Raw genomic sequence first — 20,349 nt, 5'->3', positions numbered from 1 at the left:
CACAAGTACAGGTTCTGTAAAAAATCATGTCTCATTCCTCATGAAATTATTTGATTCCGCCAGTGTGCCTAATTAGTCTGCTAATTCTGTAGCAGATAATATCCAATAATTATAGAGGAACTGATTTACAGTGGTGACATATAATTATATATATATATTTCTGTATACACACACACACAGTAAGGTCCAAAAGTCTGAAACCACTAGTCAAGATACATCCATTTGGCATTTGTTTCTAAATGTAATAGATATGTTTTCGTTACAAAGGATAATATCATCTTAACAATTCCCCCCCCCCCCCCCCCCCCGTTGCTTTAATGACAGTGTGCACTCGAGCTGGCATGGCCTCTACAAGTTTGTGCAAAAACCTGATGATCCCAGCGTGATATGACACGTTCCAAAGAGCTTCTGGTGATGTCACGGAATGCTTGGCTTTCTCAGTCTCTAATTGCCCCATTAAATGTTCAATGTGGCCTCAGACTTTTGGACCGTACTGTAAAATAAATAAACGCATAACTGAGTACATAGCACATAATCTGAGGTGGACCACTAGAGGGAGGGGCACAGCTCCACTCACTTGAAGTCTGTATCAGAATTCAATTGAAAACAAGTGTATTGTATGTACTACAATGAGATTCACTCTCTGTGTATGATGTTGATCTGAATATACTTCCACCTGTTGTTTTGTGTTGATCTTCATGGATCTGATGGTCCTCCTCACTGTGTTTCAGGTACTGGACAGCTGAGCTTGGAGGCACATTGTGGATGTGAAGCATCTATCCTTCCTCTCTAATGTTGTTTTGTATATAGGAATGGTTTGCTGGACCCCATGTTAGTTTCCTCAAGGATCACAATGACTCTTGCTTAGAGTTTTGCTGCTCTTGTTGGTTAGTGGTAACTGATTTAAATTGGTGAAATATTTTTTTTACTGTTGCTTGCTTTTCTACAGGTACACTTGCACTTATAGCGATTCATGTTGTTTAATTGTAACTTGTTTAACTACATGCTCTTGTGGTTCTTCCCTTTGGCACTTATTTTGGTTGTTCACAATATGTGCTTCATGTTTTGGCTACCTGCAATGTTTTTGGGGCTATCTTGTTGTTATTATCAGTGAACTTGTAAAGCTCTCTCTTGGAAGTCGCTTTGGATAAAAGCATCTGCTAAATGAATAAATGTAAATGTAAATATAGGTTTCAGTAATTCTGGAATATCTGACATGTTGCTCAATATTTAGCCTATTGTCCCTATTTGCAGTATCACCAGACTTTATTTAAAGTTTTAATACATTTGCAAATGTACGTTTTAATTGAGTTATTATGAATTATTGTATGTTGACTGACAGGAAACCAAAAAAACATTGTTACTACATCTATGAAACAAGAGTGTCATACCACTATTCTTTGTGAAAATCTGTGTACTAGTAGAAGCTGACATTTTCAGCGACCAGTTAAAATGAAATATTTTATATAACTTTAACTTTTTCTCTGTCATTCAAGAATCCATAGGACTAGCTTTTTTGTTATATATTTTCTGAAGTCCTATGGAGTTACAGTATCTCTGTCAGTACCACTTCTCACACATTGTTGACTGTATCACTGAGTCTAGATAGTAAATGCTACTGAACTGGGTTGGGTCAGTAGCAAACATTTAGCATATTTCTACTTTTAACTGCTTTTCTGAAGCAATTCTAAAGTCAACTATTTTGAAAAATAAATATATTTGATTCAAGCAGATTCAGTCGGTTTAATGATACAGTCTGTGCAAATAACAAGCTTTTCATATTTCACTGTGACAGTTTGTCCAGATCAAATCAAAATCAAAGGTAATAAAGATTTGTTTACGTGGCTGTAGTACGGTACAAACAGATACTTTAAGATAAAGTAACTCTTAAAAGTCTCAAGGCATCTAAATATGTGCACTATGCATATTAGTAGAAAAACTGTCCACAATTTGTTTATACATAATATCAATGGAAAACTGATTAAAACTTCCACACTTCATAATACGATTTTGTTTGTTTAATTCAATTGAAACTATTTGATCGGAAAACAACATTGGAATCATCTTACATCTTACAGAAACACAAGTGGTAAACACTCATCACCATGTGATCATGTTGATTAATGTGTGACAGCTGACTGCTTTAATAACTCCACTCCAGTAATCACTCACTCTAATAAAGGAAACATGGTTGGGGGTTTAACATACATACAAGTACTGCATACAATCCCCAAGGAAAAAAGAACATAACACATAATGTCTTACTTTGTTACGTATGGTGGCAAAATACATAATTTTAAAATAAACATCACTAATACAGCTATGCCTTTGTTTACATGGAGTAACATGTATTTTTTACTATATTTTTGATATTGATGTTTCTTTCATACCCCTTCGTAGCCAAATAACATGTCTCTGTAAATGTACACAGACACTAAACCAACATTTCAGCTAATATGCAGATCCAGAGAGAAGAGCTAATTAGAAGCAAGAGAACAATGGTCTTACTTCCCTATGAGGGGGCTTAATTCCCCTCTGTACAGTAAGTTGCTTTGGATCCTTCTTCATGATATCATCATCATAACTGTCATATTCTCCATAATTAAGTATCAACAATTATAACTATTTTTTTAGATAAACAAACACACAAATAATAAACAGTTTGTTGTTTTGGCCAATCAACAAAAACGCTGTTAAACTTTGCAGCAGAACCATGCAATTACAAAACATTACACATCAATGCATCTTTTTCAAAAGACTTTTTCAAGTCATCTACCTGTTTTTGATGTTTCTCCCGTAAAGCATCCAATTCCGTCTTCAGCTTTGCCTTTTTATCTTCAGAAAGGTTTTCCTGGGGCTGATAAGGAGTTTCATTTTTTGCTATTTTTTGTCTCAGTGTATCCTCATTATGGCTCGAGAATTTTTTCAGGGCCTGATACTCATCATGATGCTTCTTAATACGTTCTTTTGTCTCTGTGTCTTGTTTCACCATAAGGGCTTTGAAGTCCCTGGTGTATTTATCTTTAAACTCATTAAATTTTTCAGCTTGTTTTCTGGCCTGATCTTCATATTTCTTCTTCATGTTTTCTATTTTTCTCTTATGGTCTTCCTCAATTTCTCTGCACGCTCTCTCCTCCTCTTCTCTCCTGAGTCGATCCTCTTTCTTTCTCTTTATGTTCTCTTCACGTTCTCTCTCAAACTCCTCCTGGAGTTTTTCCAGTCTGTTTCGCTCCTTCTCTCTTCTCTGTTCATCTTCTTTCTCTCTTTTTTCCCACTCTTCTTTTCTTTTTTTCTCCCAACTTTCACGTTGATCTGCCAGCTCCTTTTTCTTTTCTCCATATAATCTCTCAGTGTTCTCTCTTTCTTTCTGTTCTGCCTCCCTTCTCACTTTTTCTTTTAAAATCCTTTTAGATTCTTCTTCTTCCATTTCTTTCAATTTCATTTCCCACGCTTGCTTCTCCAGTTTCATTCTTCTCTCATATTCCTCTTCTCTCCTTTTTCTTTCCTTCTCCTGCTCTTCCTCCCATAGTTTCTTACTCTCCAACACCTCCTGCTGTATCTCCATCTTACTTTCTTCAGTTTCTTTTATTTTTCTTTCCCATTCTAGTTTTTCTCTCTCACCTGCTTCTCTCCTCTTTTGCTCCTCATTTTGATATTCCTCACATTTCTTTTCAAATTGTTTTTGTTCATTACTGTGTCTCTCCTGTTGCTCTTCTTGCTTCTCTTTTTCTTCCAGATCTCTTTGTTTTTGTTTATTTTCAAACTCTTCTGTTTGTGTTCTTATTGTTTCCTGCATCGTTTCAAATGTTTGCTCCCAGTCCAGACGTCGCTTTTCTTCCTCCTTTCTCTTCCTTTCATCCTCTACTTTTCTTTTGGCCTTTTCAGTTTCTTTTTCTTTTTTCACGTTCTCTATGATTTTTTCCTTTTCTTTTAATTGTTTTCCTCTCAGTTTTCTCTCCTTCTCCACTTCTAACCTCTGTTCATCCAGTCTTCTCTGCATCTTTTCCACCTCTGTCTCATGATTCTTCTGCAGAGTCTCCTTCTCTCTCTGCATCTCTTCTTCTTTCTCTTTCAAAATCTTGTCAAATTCTCGTTTAATAGCTCCCTCAGCTTCCTGGAACATTTCATTGGTGTAACATCCTCCTCCATTGTTGTTCACCATCTCATCAATCTTCTTGATCAGTTCACTGACCTGAGAGCGATTGTTTGAATTGTTATTGAAAACATGACATCTCCCTCCACAGTCTCCAATTAGTTTTTGGACCATGTCTTCACAGTCTTCTGAAACATAGTTGTCAAGTGTATTGTTTTTTAGGTCATCTCCTCTAGTAAAAAGCACAATGATGTAAATCACGGAATTGTTCCCAAAGCCTCTCTTAATCAGTTGTAATGTGTCTTTCTCTTCCTGTGTGAATCGGCCGATGGACAGGATGAGTAAGAACACATGAGGCCCTGGAGCCAAAAGACTGATGCATTTAACAATCTCCAGCTCAACATCATTATTACTGAGAGCTGTGTCGAACAACCCTGGGGTGTCGACTACTGCAACAGACCGACCATCCACCACTCCCTCTTTTTTCTGGCAATTCTTGGTCACAGATTTTCCACTTGGTTTGGATTTAAACACTTGCTTGCCTATGATTGTGTTGCCGGTGGCACTCTTTCCACTTCCAGTCTTTCCTATCAGCACGATCCTCAGGCAATCTGTGCTCTGATGTTCCCCATCTCCTGCAAGACAATAGAACTGTATATTACCTTTTCAGATCAGTGATTAACAATGGACAGTCAGCTCAAAGAGTAAGACATAAAGTTGTTGTCCAAAGTTTACATGTTTACACTTGTAAAGACCATGTGGGAGTCAGATGGCTGAGCGGTTAGGGAGTCGGGCTATTAATCAGAAGGTTGTTGGTTCGATTCCCCGGCTGTGCGAAATGACGTTGTGTCCTTGGGCAAGGCACTTCACCCTACTTGCCTCGGGGGGAATGTCCCTGTACTTACTGTAAGTCGCTCTGGATAAGAGCGTCTGCTAAATGACTAAATGTAATGTATGTCATGGCAGTTTGAGTTTCCAATAATTACTACAACACTTATTTGTCTGTGATAGAATCATTGGAGCACATACTTTGTCCCTAGAAATGTTGTTCTTTTATGCATTTATTATGGATCTTCTGAAAATGGGTCTGCGTCAAAAATAGAGTCATAGTAATGATTGGGAACTCAAACTGCCATGACATACATGTTCTTTAAAGTGTATGTAAACGTTTGACAACAACTGTACGGTATGTCAGTGAATTAATCATTCTTACAAAATACTTCTAAATAGTAATATTTATATAAATTTAATTTGAAAAGGATTTACTTTTATTTGTCTTTTTCCAAACTCTTCTAACAAATCTATTAGAAGCATCAATAGTACTTTGTAGTAAACTTACGCGCTAACTGGTTCTGTTCTTTTAACTTCTGTATCTCTTTCTGTTGTTTACTGAGCTTCTCAGTTAGTGTTTCCGCATACTTCTCTGTGGTGAAGGAGCTTAAGTTACATTCAGCCATCCCTCCCTCCACCTTCTCCAGAACTTTAGACAATGATTGGTTATTTCCAACATCCTTTATGTTTAATATCTCATATCTTCCCCCACAGCTCTGGAGCAGCTGCTGGATCTCTTCTGTTTTATACAGAAAGTCAGTCACATGTTTAGCTGTAGGGTCAGATTCTGATGTGAACAGAACCATGTGATTGATTCTTGATCCATAGACTTTCTGGAGGTTCTGTAGCTCCCCCTTGTCTTCATCAGTGAGTGGACCCACAGGCACCACCAGGAGGAAAGCATGGACTCCAGGAGGGTCACACAGAGAGACACAGCGGAGAGTCTCACGCATCACTTCCTCCTGAGTGAGTGTTGGTCGATACAGAGCAGGCATCTCCACCAGGGTCAGCCAGCGTCCACACACCTCTCCCTCTCTCTTCACACACACTGCTGAGGAGAGAGACTCTGGCCTGGTCTCTCTCTGACCCAGTATGGTGTCGGCTGTGGAAGTCTTCCCACATCCTCTCCTCCCACACAGGACCAAGTTCATTCTAGGAATGTTACCCTCTGACTGTGGTGTCTCTTCATCATGTTTCAGGTATCTCCACCCATTCCTTCTCACCATCTCCTCTATCTTATTTGTTAACTGTGAATGGTCACCTCCATGTGTCATTTTGTAATGATGTCCTCCACAATCTTTGATGATCTGAGTCACACAGAGATTTCTTCCCTTTCCTTCATGTGTTGTGATCACCAGAGAGTGTTTGAAAGCATCTTTACCAAACAGGCTCAGGATCCACCTTAATCTTTTGTTGTTCTCTTCTGTGAACTCCTCTGGTTTCAGCAGCAGTAAGAATACATGAGGACCAGGAGCAGACAGGGACAAACACTTCTCCATCTCCTTCATCCGATCGTCTGCTGTCAATTTTGGACTACAGAGGTCTGGTGTCTTCACAACAGTTGTTTTCTTGCCCTTCACATGTGCACTGGCTGATACACATGTGTTAGTGGAGAAGACCATGGTGGGACTATGCTTTGTAAAGGAATTCTTCCCTAGAATGAAGTTTCCAGCTGATGTCTGCTTGTCATCACTCTTCCCCAACAGCACAATCCTAATTTCTGAAGAAATAATTGAGCATTCGATTACAATATAACATATACACATGCTTATCAAATTCACACATTGGATTGTTAGTATTGTAAATTGTACAATATATACTGTCTATGATATATACTTTTAAGATAATTTTGCACTGATATAATCACTTTTACTTTCTATTAAATTGTTGAAATATATGTAAATGTATCCCCATAGTGTGAAACTTACGACAACTTCTTGTACTGACTGATGACTGCCCAATACTGCCTTGAATGATGGACACCCCTGAATAAAGTTAAACACCAAACCTTATGCGTTCTGTCAACAATAATGCTGTAATATCCTTAACAGGGTATCTGCAGACATTGATTAATATTCTTATAATTTCAATTGGCTTCTGCAATTTAGCTTTGTGCTTGTTTCTATATGAATGAAATAAATCCAACCAAATATTTTAAACCAAACTCCAAGAACATATCAAGCAAATCAATATCTTTCAGTTGGAATATTATCCTACAGCCAGATTTGGTAGTTTATGCATGTCTTATTGCCTCGTTAACAATAATATATCCATTCATTTATCCATATGATACTAACATTCTTGGAGGATGGACTACATACATACCAACGTTTCTCACTGTCTCCCAATTCTCCTGATGTTTTGCTGCTTCCTCGGTTGTGCCACTTGCAGCATCTTCAAACCGATCACAGGCAAGGTGATCTCCTCCATGGGCCCTTACAATCTCCTCTAATTTAGCTAGAAGTTCAGTTTTATCATCAAGGCTCTTCAGCTGAAAGTACCTTCCTCTACATTTCTTGAGCATTTGAGAGAACAAGGAATTTTCTGCTATATAGGTTTCCATTGGTTTATCTGCATTAACTATCATCATCATTGAGAAATCAAATGACTGCTGACTGTTGAGGGAGTTAAGGATATATGTTAACCTGCGACTTTCTTCTTCAATGAACTCTTCAGGAGTCACCACCAGGAGGAGCACGTGAGGTCCAGGTGCAGACAGAGTCACACACTGCTGCACTTCCTCTGAGAGTTTTCTATCAGAGATATCTTGGTGTAGCAGGTCTGAAGTGTTGACCACAGTGAAGCGTCTTCTCTCCACTTGTCCACTGATTATTTGAGTCTGTTGAGAATAGTTAGGATGAAATCCTTCTGTACCCAGGAGAAGGTTTCCCATAATGCTCTTCGCTCTGCCGTTCCTCCCCAGAAGTACAATCCTCCGGTCTGGATGATCCTCAGACACTGAGAAGCAAACATCACAAAATCACAAGGTTGAATTAGTTTTAGTACGAGCACATCACAGGCACAGCTACTAGCACTACACACACTAAGACTTTCCAACGAGTAAACAATGTATGAACAACATTGAACCACAGACATCCTATAAGTATAACAATTATTTATAGTATTTACAATATATAACACCACAGAATAATTTGAATGAATCAACTTACTGAGAGGAGGCAATAACTCATAGCTGCTGGTCTTCCTCATTCCTCTCTCTGAGAATAAAACATATGAAATAGAACAATGGAATGAGAATTTGAATGGAACATTTATTCTGAATGCAATCCAAGCATTCAGGGCATTCATTTAATGACAATTTATTGATTAATGATTATCATTAACATCCCTAATTAGACTTAACATTTATATAGCCTAAATAAACTTTGCAGGGAACCGTTGGATGTTGTTGCATCAGCACTGTTTGTGTAGCATAAACTTATCCTATAAAATGTTATGGACGTGTCCTGTATACAGTATAGGTTCTCGGTGTGTTTGAAGGTCCAAGGTTTCCAAGTAAGTAAGTAATTTTATTTGCCATAATTGAATCTTGAGAGAAATACAGCAGAGATCCATTTCGGTAGTCTTCGGAGTTTTGGGTGGGTTTCTTGGTAATCTATACAAAGTGTCCCAAGACTTCTTTGCAAAAACCATCAGTCCTGATCCATGCGTAACAGGCACACCTTGTAGTGCATCATTTTCTTTAATGTGTTGCCAGGGAAAACATCCAGTGTGATGCTGATGAAAACTGGAACAAGTGGAGACCATGTGGTATATACTGCATTTGCGTTGCATTTTTGACATTTGTGTTGCAACACTTGCCTGTTTGTGCTGTGTTTTCTTAGCGATTGTTTTTTTATTTGTATTCTGCTGTATGCATATACAATAGATTGCAGAGTACATGGAATTTGTCAAGGAAAAAACAAGTATCTTGTATGTAAAAAGCCTTTTGTTTCTGTATATTGAGTGACTTTCTTTCTGCTTTAATGTGGTCATTTTGCGATCTTTGGTAGTCTTTTTATTTTATGGTCTGTGGTCAAATTATTTTCGAAAATAATATTTTTCACAATCGGCAACACGTCTACTCTTCTCATATTGAACATAGACTAATGATAGTATCAACAAAAGGCCCAATCAGGGTTAACTATATTAGGCTATAATAATAATTGTAGTTTGTATTTATTGGACCATTGTGTTGACCATTGATTGAACATTCAATGTCAGGTTGTATGTTTTGATGAAGATTGGTTTTGTGTCATGCTTTTTTGTTATAAGAATTTGTGTTCCAGTTTGGGGCTGCATGTTTTGTGTTTTAAGAATTTTGTTTAGAAAGGTGGGCTCATCCAATTGATTCTGTAACAGTTACTGGGATCTGTACTGCTATTCAGCTTTGGGCTCCAAATGCTTCAGCATAAATTGAACCATGTTTGTAGTGACAATATTTTTTATATAATAATATTATTATTTTATTTTTTTACAAATGTAATACGGATTACTGTTTTGTCAGAAAGAGGCAACCCTAACCTCTTGCAGGCAAGTAGGGTGAAGTGCCTTGCCCAAGGACACAACGTCATTTTGCACAGCCGGGGAATCGAACCAACAACGTTCTGATTAATAGCCCGACTCCCTAATCGCTCAGCCATCTGACTCCTTTTGTTGATACTATCATTAGTCTATGTTCAATAAAAGAAGAGTAGACATGTTGCCGATTGTGAAAAATAATCCCTTCTAAAATAATTTGACCACAGACTATAAAATAAAAAGACTACCAAAGATCGCAAAATGACCACATTAAAGCAGAAAGACTCCGACTCCCTAACCGCTCAGCCATCTGACCCCCTCTTATTTCTATCTGGACCTGTAAAGTATCATGTTGATTAAGCTCTGCCTACTTCGTCATTTTTCATATATAAGAACATAACAAAATTGGCGACGAGTTTTATTTACTTCACAGAAAATGACGGCTGCAAATGTGCCTTTCCCAAGTTTTTTTCTCCCGTGCCCCGGTGAGCCTGCTGTGCCGTTTAAAACTTGGATTCAAATCTTTCAGAACTACCTGGTCGTTATCGACGCGACCGGAGATGCTTGGCCAGTTGCCAGGATAAGAGCTGTTCTCCTACACTGCCTCGGTACGGAGGGACAAAGAATCTTCTACAATCTTCCTAACACGGGTACCACTTATGATACAGCCGTTACTGGGTTGAAAGCACACTTTAATCCGAAGACTAATACAGTGGCGGAGCGTCATGCTTTTCGTAAACGTTCTCAAGCTCCCCACGAGTCAATTTTACAGTATGTTGCTGCCCTACGTGATCTTGTGTCAACTTGTGATTTTGGTGATCGTGAAAATGAAATGATAAGGGATCAATTGATAGAAAATGTGTGCAATTCAAGAATACGTGAAAGACTGTTGTTAGAGCCTGAACTGTCTTTAGAAAGAGCATTAACTTTGGCTACTCAAATCGAGTCTGCTGCACATCAAGCCAAGGAAATGGCTGATAAGCACGTGGCTCCAGTACAAGCGGTGCAACACACTTCAAACAGAAGGGGGAGAGGGGAAAGGACGGATTTTACTGGTGCCAATGCTCCTGTCAATCAAAGTAGAAATATGACATGCTATCGATGTGGATCAGATGCTCACTTAGCCAATGCAGCTAACTGTCCAGCTGTAGCAGCAACATGCAGGCAATGCAAAAAGACTGGACATTTCTCGAAAGTCTGTCGTTCTACACAGCCCCATACTGATGTGCGTGAAGTCGAACTTCCTGAAGTTTTAGCGTTATGCACGGGCCATGCTGCCAGTGGTGCTGCAAAAATTACTGGACTTAGTCGTCGACACTGGGTCTTCTGTATCCATCCTGTCACAAAGCCTCTACGAGCTCCATGTCAACCACGTCCAGCTGACTCAGTCCAAGGTCAGGCTTGTGTCTTATTCTAAAACGCACATCCCTGTTCTTGGCTGTTTGTCCGCGAATGTGTCACTACATGGCCGCACAGCTCCATGCACATTCTACATTGTGAACACTGGGACTCCACTGCTGGGGAGAGACCTCATGACAGCACTTCAGCTTTGCATAGCGCACAACAGGGTCCTGCCTCCTGACGCCTCTACGTCTCTTGCTCCGGTGCTGGAATGCACCGCTACACCTACACCTGCTTTTGGCTGTGCAAAGAACTTTGTTCACTTGGTGAAAATTGATGACACTGTTACACCAGTACGCCAAAAGCTACATCGCTTGCCATTGGCTGTTTGAAGTGCTGTGACAGAAGAACTGAATCACCTGCAAGCGGCGGGCATAATTGAGCGCATTGATGCTTCAGCATGGGTGTCACCAATTGTTGTCATTCAGAAAAAGTCAGGAAAAATTCGCATGTGTGTTGACCTGCGCGAACCCAATAAAGCAGTCATTGTGGATGCCTTTCCATTGCCCCATATGGATGAACTGCTGTCCAACCTACGAGGTGCCACCGTCTTCTCTACAATTGACCTGACTAGTGCTTACTACCAAATGCCTTTGCATGAAGACAGCCGTGACCTCACAGCATTCATTACACATGATGGCTTGTTTCGCTTTTGTCGTGTGCCATATGGACTTGCTTCTGCGCCTTCTGCGTTCCATAAAATGATGAGCATCGTCCTCTCTGGCCTGCCAGGGGTGGACAACTACCTGGACGACATAATTGTACATGCCCATGACATGCCTGCCCACGACAAAGCTCTGGACATGGTTCTACATCGTCTGAAGTCTGCTGGCCTACAACTCAACGATGAGAAGTGTCCTTTCCGTCAGCCCAGTTTGCCTTTCCTGGGACAGGTCGTTTCAGCTGATGGACTGCAGCCTGATCCTGAACGTATACAGGCCATTGCTAATGCACCTGCACCTACTGATGCCTCAACTCTGCGCTCCTTCCTTGGGATGCTCTCATGGTACTCCAAGTTCCTGTCCAACCACGCTACGGTGGTGGAACCAATGAGAGCATGCCTGAGATCAACTCACAGTGCTTTTCGTGGACTGATGAGGCACAGACTAGTTTTGAGAATGTTAAAAGCATGCTGCTGGATAGCCAGGCCTTGGCTTTGTTTGATCCCACATTGCGCACCATAGTGTCTACAGATGCATCGGACTACGGCCTAGGTGGCGTACTGTCACAAGTGGGCTCAGACAGCATTGAAAGGACTGTGGCGTTTGCGTCTCAAACTCTCTGCTGCTGAACGTAAATATGCCACAGTGGAAAAGGAAGCTTTAGCATGCGTTTGGGCTGTCGAGCGGTGGCGTACATACCTCTGGGGATGCCGCTTTACCCTACGGACAGATCACCAGGCGCTGACGACGCTGCTGACCACCAAGGGCGTCGGGCGTGCTGGTCTACGTGTGTCAAGATGGTCTGCTCGTCTCATGTCCTTCAACTACGACATAATCTACCACCCAGGCGTTGAAAATGCTCCAGCCGACTGCATGTCTCGCTTACCTTTACCTGCTCCTTCACCTGTTGGCTCCGTTGCTCCTGCTAACAGTGACGACTGTGATCCTGAATACGTTGCTCTCCTGACTACTGCCAGTCACACTCTGTCTGCCACTGACCTCGACTCTGCTTGTGCTACATGCCCTGAGCTTACAAAACTCTGCGCACAGATCACGCGTGGAGTGCCTCCTTCACCCAAAGGCCTTGACCCTGACCTGTTGCTATATTACAAGCTGCGCTTAGAACTCTCTGTCAAAGAACCTTTCGTTTTTCGTGGCTCTCGACTGATTGTGCCCATAGCCTTGCGCCCTGACCTGATTGCCATCGCACACGAGTCTCATCAAGGAGTGGTACGGACAAAACAACGACTATGTGAACTCTACTGGTGGCCAAAGATGGATGCTGAGGTGCTCAGTGCCATTCGCTCCTGCCAGCTGTGCCAGTTGAATGACAAAACAGCTAAGCCGCGCCCAGTTCCACTGCAACCAGTTCCTCTGCCAGAGGGTCCATGGCAGAAGGTCGCTGTGGACATAGTGGGCCCTTTCGACATTGCTCCTCCAGAATGCAGGTACGCAATTACACTGACCGACTACTATAGCAAATGGCCAGAGGTTGCCTTCACTCGCACTATTACCACTGAAGCTGTGATCGCCTTCCTGTCAACCGTGTTCAGCCGCCATGGCAATCCTCTGAGCATGGTTACAGATAATGGTGTTCAGTTCACCTCTGCTGCTTTCCTACAAGAAAGACAAATACGCCATCACCGTTCATCTCTCTACTATCCTGCTGCCAACGGCCAAATTGAGAGATTTAACAGAGTGCTCAAATAGACTGTACAGTTGGCCATCCAACAACAGCAGCCGTGGAAACCAGCTGTGACTGACTTTCTGCACGTCTACCGTGCCACACCGCACGCCACAACTGGGACTTCACCTTTCCAGCTTCTCCATGGACGGCCTATGCGCACAAAGTTGACACTACTGCCTCCTGCTTCGACACCTCCTGCTCCTTCATTGACTGACATGGACATACGTCACAGGGTCGGCCAACGTCAGCTCAAAATGAAGACATACACGGATTCCAGACGTGGCGCTCGTTCTCCTACCTTTCGAAAAGGGGACAGAGTGCGGGTGAGGAACCCACTACATGTTCCTAAAGGACACAGGAAGTTCAGTGATCCTCTGACAATAAGCAAGAAGATTGGTGAGGGTACATACAGACTGAGTAATGGAAATACCTGGAATGCCTCCCACCTTACTGGCTTTCCCATCACTACACACACACCTTCACACGAGGACACTAAACCACCTGACGAATCACCTGAGCCTAGGCCCATGCGAAATACTCGTCAGCCTAACTGGCTGCAAGACTTTGTTACTTAAGAATGTAATGTTATACTGTGATTCTGGTGATGCATACGATTGTTTCACTTGCACTTTGAATCAGTGACCATGGACTGTTGAAATTACTATATGCACTATTTCTGATACACTGTTACTGTAGTAATTGCACTGGAGTTATTTAATTGCACAGTAATGTTAGTCAAAAGGGTAAGTTGTTCTGCATACCTGTGTTCTCTATTATACTTGTACGTATTTCAGTAGGGTAGTTACTCCTTTTCTACAAAGGGGAAAATGTTGTGTCCTGTACCTTTAATGCAGCACAGGAAGTACTGATACAGGTTGTATAGGGATGAAGAAGTGACTTCCGGAGAGATGCCATGCTAGTTCTGCCCTGAGTAAAGTATCATGTTGATTAAGCTCTGCCTACTTCGTCATTTTTCATATATAAGAACATAAGTGTAATTGCCTTATATTAACGATCACATTCAATGATCAAGTTCCTATACTAACCTACTGAATTAACAGGATTCCTGCAGTATAATGTAGTATGGCCACTTACTATCACCCGATGCTCCCATATTCCACCCACTCCTCTCTTCTGCTTCTGCTCCGCTCTCTGTTGTTGCTCCTCCTGTAGACTCTTCATGCAGCTCACAGGTGAGGTGTCCTCCTTTCTCTGCCACAATCTTGTCTATACTTGATATAAGGTTAGTCTGATCAACAGAATGCTTTAAGTACCTCTGCCTGCATTCTATAATCAGTTCCTGAACCTGGGGATTTATATCCACACAGGTTTCCATGTCTCGTCCTCTATTGAGTCCAACATTTACTACCACCATTGAGTAGTCATACGACTTTCCACTTAGAGAATCAAGAATGTGTCTGATTCTGTTCCTCTCCTCCTTAGTAAACTCTTCAGGTTTCACCACCAGGAGGAGCACATGAGGTCCAGGTGCAGACAGAGTCACACACTGCTGCAGTTCCTCTGACAGTTTATCATGAGAGATATCTGGGTGTAACAGGTCTGGAGTGATGACCACAGTGAAGCATCTTCCCTCCACCAGTCCCCTGGCTCTCTCAGTCTGGTGCAGAACATAGTTGAGATCAAACACCTCTCTACCCAGGAGGATGTTTCCCACAATGCTCTTCTCTCTGTCATTCCTCCCCAGAAGAACAATCCTCACTGTGGACCAAACATCAAAATACATTTAGGTTAATTATAAGTGAATTATGAAGTGTGCAGCTCAGAGACACTGCCATGTGCAAGTGTCAAGTGAGGGGGGATACATGTGCTTCATTGTATCCCATTAGTATGTAGGCTACTGTACTCTAAATATATCAGTACAATATTGATGATTTAACAATTAACTTACTCTCAGGGGGGACGTCCATGCTTTTATGCCTCCGCCTCCTATTTTCTGAGACAGTAAATATCAAAAGAATAGACCAGTGTAAATAAAACAGGTGTTTATCCTTATATATGATCATATAGCCTAACTAAGCTTTGCATAAAAACTTTGGACGTATCCTATAAAATGTTATGGACGGCTTCTGTATCGGAGTAAGGTAATGGTTCTCAGTGTGTTTGAAGGTCCAAGGTTTCTAAAGTATTTTACTTGCTCACATTTTTTATTTAGAGAAATTTTGCAGATATCCATAATCTAATTCTAAAAGAATCACTTTAGGTAGTCTTTTGAGTTGTGTGTAGTTTTCTTGATTATCCAAATAAAAAGTATAATCCAAAATCCCAAATTTCTTTCAGACTTCACCCTACGTTCTGAAGACACTGTATATAGGGCATGATGAAGTTAAATCTTAAAACAATGTTCTGTCTTGAATATAAGTTTAGGACATATACAGAAAAAAACGAAGGCCTAATCAGAAAATGTATGTTGAACCATGAGACACGTGACCCTCTGGAATCAATAAGTTATATGTGCTTGATTGGGAATGATTGTTATTATCAAAACAGTAGTCTATAAATATGCCAGTTTACTCATATTTTTCTGATTTCAAATTGTATTGTTTAGATTACTCACCGAGAGGTGTTGTAGACTCCGCCATTTTATGTCAGCAAGTAACAAGGAAGTGAAAGTGAAGGTATAAACTCATTCAGTTAACCCATTCCTGTGAAGATAGAAGGTTAATGCATGCGGTTTTAGTTGCAAGCATGCAGGAACGTATCTTAATGTGTGCATCCGTCCATGATCTTTTATCTCCCCAGTGTGGTTCTTTAGCAACACAGAATACAACAGAACGCACATCAGCACAGCACACATGAATAAAAAACAGCAAAAAAGGGAAGGGGACACGAGGCATTCTTTAGCATGTGTAATGTGCACACCATATATACCACATGTTTAACAAATTGAGTTGTATGTTTCATCTGGTAAGGTATACTTTACAGTTTTAACAAACGCTACAATGATTCTCTTTAGTATCTCTTCAAAAGTCCCAGAAAACATTGAGACAATATCTATTCTTTTAGTTTAGCAAACAATAGTCAGGCAATGTTTTACAGTAACAAATTTGTAACTAAAGCAGTTTCAATTATACACTCTCATTTAAAGTTAATCCCTGAGCGCTCTTCCGAAGATGTGAGTGAATTCAACAGATGGATGTAGAACCTGAGAGTAGGTTAAATGAGAGAACCATGTATGATAGTTAATTCAGTTTAGAGGAGGAATGATTGACGGATGAGGGTATTTCAGTTGTCATTAACAGTTACTTTGTACATTCTGTCTAACTACATTAGAGCCTAATCAACTTTACAAATATTTTGAGAACTGATAGAAGAGTTTCCTCACCAGGATTCCGGATTTCAGTCTAACCAGTGGAGCTTTTTTACTTAAAAGCTCTTTTCTCATTTCTCATCTCATTTCCTTGCCTAGTATTAGGATACAAAACCTCATATAGGCCACACAGCTGGGTAGTCTTAAAAAATCCACTTGTAACAGCAGCAGGTTAGACCCATCAGTGCTTCCAACAGGCACACACTCTCATTTACAATACAACAGGGTTCTGTTTGGGTTCATTCATCCATGATCTTTTATTTATTTGTTTGTGGGAAACCACAATGACAAAACACATTAGTCACCCTAGTACCCATACCGTAGGCTATATAAAACACAAGGGAGAAAATACAAGGCCCTTCTTAGCTGGGATACCAGTACACCCTATCATCATCACTTAACAAATCAAACTGCTCAATCTTTAAAACAATTTATACACAAGATGTGTTTTTTTCAATGCTGGCGCTCAAATGTTTGCTTACTCAGTTTTCAAATATTCGCTATTCCATAAACCTTTTCAAATAGCACTTTCAAAAAGAGGTGTTGTAGATTTAAAGTTGTCATTATACAAGTTACTGTAATGATTTAGTGTAAATGCCAGGTGTATTATGTGCTGGACTTTTATGTGTTGCATGTGTCTGTTATGGGGGCGTTGCTATGGGCTACAAATGCTTGCTGCGAATCTAATCCTGAGCCTTGTTGCCCAGGGCACAGAAAATTGTTAATCCGGCCCTGGAGTGGTGTAGTGCGTGAGGATAGGTCCGTTCCCTGTATTAGAGGGGACGGTGGATGAACGTGAAGGAGAGATCCACACGACGGACGGGAGCGATCACAATTCAACAGCTCTGGCGACGGCGGAGTGAGTAGGGACCCTGGTGATGCTCCGGACGGGGTGCCTGGTCTGGATTCGAGGCTGACGGCCTTGCGAACGGAAGTTCATTACTCCACCCCACTGTGCTTCTGTTCCACTAGCTCGGTCTGTTGAAGGGTGTGAGTCAGCCTAAGCACTCCTGTCCCGCATTTTGTTTTCTGCAGCTTGGGGGAGTCCTCGAGGTGGGCGGAACGGCACGTCACCAGCGCTATTGCGGAGGCATTCGCAACGGACAGCGGTGCACAGATCAGGTTCTGCGCTGGAACAGGCGAAGGCGTGTGTATGCCGTACTGGACAGTGACTACACGCCTCACCTACGGTATTCAGCGCGGGGCTGACTGCATGGACTGCCTGTTTCATTGTTTTTAATACTGGTCGGTAAGGACAGACCGACCAGTACCAATTTATATTCGTCAGTGCTGCAGGCTGTTGGGGAGGACAAGGGACTGTTAGGTGTGGGAGCAGGGATCACCATGGTCGGCTATTGCCCAGCCCAAGACTACTCCCCTCTTGGTAGTGACTTTGCGGTGACTTTGCTGTGCTCTGCTGTGGCTTTGTTATGGGTCCTTAGTACCTTGCTGTGGGATGATATTGTTCTGTGGGGGGGCTCTCCGGTCAGGGCATAGCTGGCCAGTAAGGGGGGGTCTATGTCTAGCACCTAGTGGGATCCCAGATATAGCTGTTCTGTGCCACAGTCCTGCCTTTTGTAAAATAAACTTTTGTATAAATGTACTCTGTTTCTGGGTATTGTCTGTGACCTGGGAGGATCTGGTACTTGTGTGCTGCTAGGCATGACACAAGCACCCTCTGCTGGTCATTCCACATGTAATTCTAATTGGTCACCATGACTTTTATTGTTGGGATTAATTCAAGTGAGTGGATAGAAGTCTGTTACACGATTTGATCATAATATTTAGGGGAAAGACACCATTCTAATACTACAGTAGCAGTTTAATTCCATGTTCAAACTATTGTTTTGGTGGGTGGCTACAATATCCCTGAAGCAGCACATTCTCTAGTTCAAGACATCCCCCTTGAACATCCATTAATACTAGGGATTTAACGATACACTCAGCTCACGATTCGATATGAATCGCCATACTGGGTTCACGATACGATATGTATCTAGATATGTTGAACCCCCCAAAAAGAGTGTCATGCCCATAACCATGAGGCATGAGGGGCGCTGCACAAATACATTTGATTTACATTACTCGCTAATTACATCACTTGCAACCAACTTAGTCAAAGCTTTATAGTTACAATTTTGTCATTAGCCACAAGCATGCAGCCTCTACACCTTTAGGTCAGTTAGAACGTCAACAGGAAAGCTGCTCTATCCTCTTCCAGATAAACTGGATCAACCTCATTACACTTATGGAACCCTCCTCCATACACTTATGGAACCCTCCTCCATACTCTTATGGAACCCTCCTCCATACACTTATGGATCGCTCCTCTATACTCTTATGGAACCCTCCTCCATACACTGTAATTAAGGAATGTAAGGAATGATACTAGCAGAAAAATACTCTTTCCACGCCATCTTTATGCTTTTCTATTGTTTCAACAAAACAATCTTCAAGCATAGACTATTTCCATGCTCTGAAGCAATTAGAAATGTTAACACTGGATTTCTGTCAGCAACCATCAGTATACTGAATTTGTGCCAGAATAAGTGAAACCATGGGTACGGTACTATACATGGAATACCATGATAGAAAGAAATCATGTTTAGAATCTGAAATATACAATATATAGGTACTATTAGGGCTTTTGTTCATAAAAGCAATTTGGGGGAATAGTTTGTGCCACTGTGTCTATTGTTCTAACCTAGCTATGAATGGGTACATTTAAATATTTCAAAACATGGTTTTCTTTTTTAGGCTCTGAGCACACTTCTAGTTGAAACTCAAAAACAATATCCAATAATCACCATGTTCAGTACTATCACACTTGTAACTTTTGTAACAATACATACTGTATACAGTAACAGTATTAGTGACTATGTTAAGATTGTGGAAAAGTCATTGTCTATGTTTTGGATTCTGCTACAATGTAAATAATCTCACCTGGACTTTTGGCTCCTTTGGAAGTATCCATAGGATTTTCGTTTTGTCTGTGTTTCTGAAATAGTACCTAATGACTAACTTGACATTACTTTTTGAAGGAAGTCTCTTTTAGATCCTACAGATCCTCCCTAAACCAGTAGAGCAGGTCCTATGGTGTCACACACTAAGGAATGTAACCTGCCAACCGCAGGGTTTGGTGCAGCCAGCAGCATACCTTTACTGAAAACTGAACACAACTCATACTGTTTTGACTTGATGCGATTGTACAATTGTTTTGCACACACCAGTTTATTACTGCTTTTCTGGATCAAATTGTAGTAGCGAAAGATTCTGACTAGCCATAAATGCACAGTTGATTTAAGCAGATTCTGTTTTAAAAGGTAGCCAAATATTGTACATTATATTGTTGTAAAATAGGATTCAATCAATCTACTAGTGAAATGGATTTGGAACCAACGACCCTTCACTGTGAGATAAACTACATCTAACCCATGTGCACTGTCAGTGTCATGGTCCAGGCCAGACTGCAGGACAAGTTTGGAACTGATTTGACTATCACATGAATACACCCTCTGCTGGTAGTCAACCCTATTATGTAATGACATAGCCTAGACAATGTAACACCTTTTCACTGAAGGCTGTTTATGGCAGCATTACACTGTAAGGTGAAGACATAAGAATTGACTGACTGTAGTGTAAGGCTGGGTGTCCCCCTGCCCCCACCCCTCATTATAATAGGATATAGATGTACAAACTCACCACAGGCAATTCTAGTTTTCAATGTACACTTACAAAATATTCACGCATCATGCACAGACAGGACACTTCCACGTTGCTGATAATGTGGGCTGCATCACATATGATCTTCACAGTGCAGAACAAT

The 20,349-nt window shown here is 41.1% G+C and overlaps 1 protein-coding gene across 2 annotated transcripts; it reads right to left on the bottom strand.

The window, feature by feature from the left end:
- Positions 1-1,729: 1,729 nt before the first annotated feature.
- Positions 1,730-19,553, bottom strand: LOC134034437 (uncharacterized). Of its 2 annotated transcripts, XM_062479008.1 has the most exons (9): positions 19,467-19,553; positions 15,771-15,858; positions 15,105-15,149; positions 14,291-14,914; positions 8,095-8,142; positions 7,250-7,882; positions 6,853-6,909; positions 5,433-6,644; positions 1,730-4,728 (listed from the first exon to the last, which is right to left on the bottom strand). In XM_062479008.1, exons 2-9 carry the CDS (start codon positions 15,793-15,795, stop codon positions 2,720-2,722), a joined length of 4,653 nt encoding a protein of 1,550 aa, XP_062334992.1. In that variant the 5' UTR covers positions 15,796-15,858; positions 19,467-19,553; the 3' UTR covers positions 1,730-2,719. The 2 variants fall into 2 exon arrangements, with proteins under 2 accessions (XP_062334992.1, XP_062334993.1); XM_062479009.1 differs by lacking the exon at positions 6,853-6,909.
- Between the last annotated feature and the right edge of the window lie 796 nt (positions 19,554-20,349).

The sequence above is a fragment of the Osmerus eperlanus genome, chromosome 2 (assembly GCF_963692335.1).
Source record: "Osmerus eperlanus chromosome 2, fOsmEpe2.1, whole genome shotgun sequence".
NCBI lineage: Eukaryota > Metazoa > Chordata > Actinopteri > Osmeriformes > Osmeridae > Osmerus > Osmerus eperlanus.
Note: the sequence above shows the minus strand (reverse complement) of the source record. Positions and strands in the feature narration are given on the sequence as shown.

Excerpts from the sequence above, each read along its gene's own strand:
- LOC134034437 (XM_062479008.1), bottom strand. The coding sequence starts at position 15,795 with ATGGCGGAGTCTACAACACCTCTCG. Across the intron at positions 15,150-15,770 it reads GGAGTCTACAACACCTCTCG|AAAATAGGAGGCGGAGGCAT; the intron begins GTGAGTAATCTA and ends TTACTGTCTCAG. Across the intron at positions 6,910-7,249 it reads GGAGACAGTGAGAAACGTTG|GGGTGTCCATCATTCAAGGC; the intron begins GTATGTATGTAG and ends AACTTTATTCAG.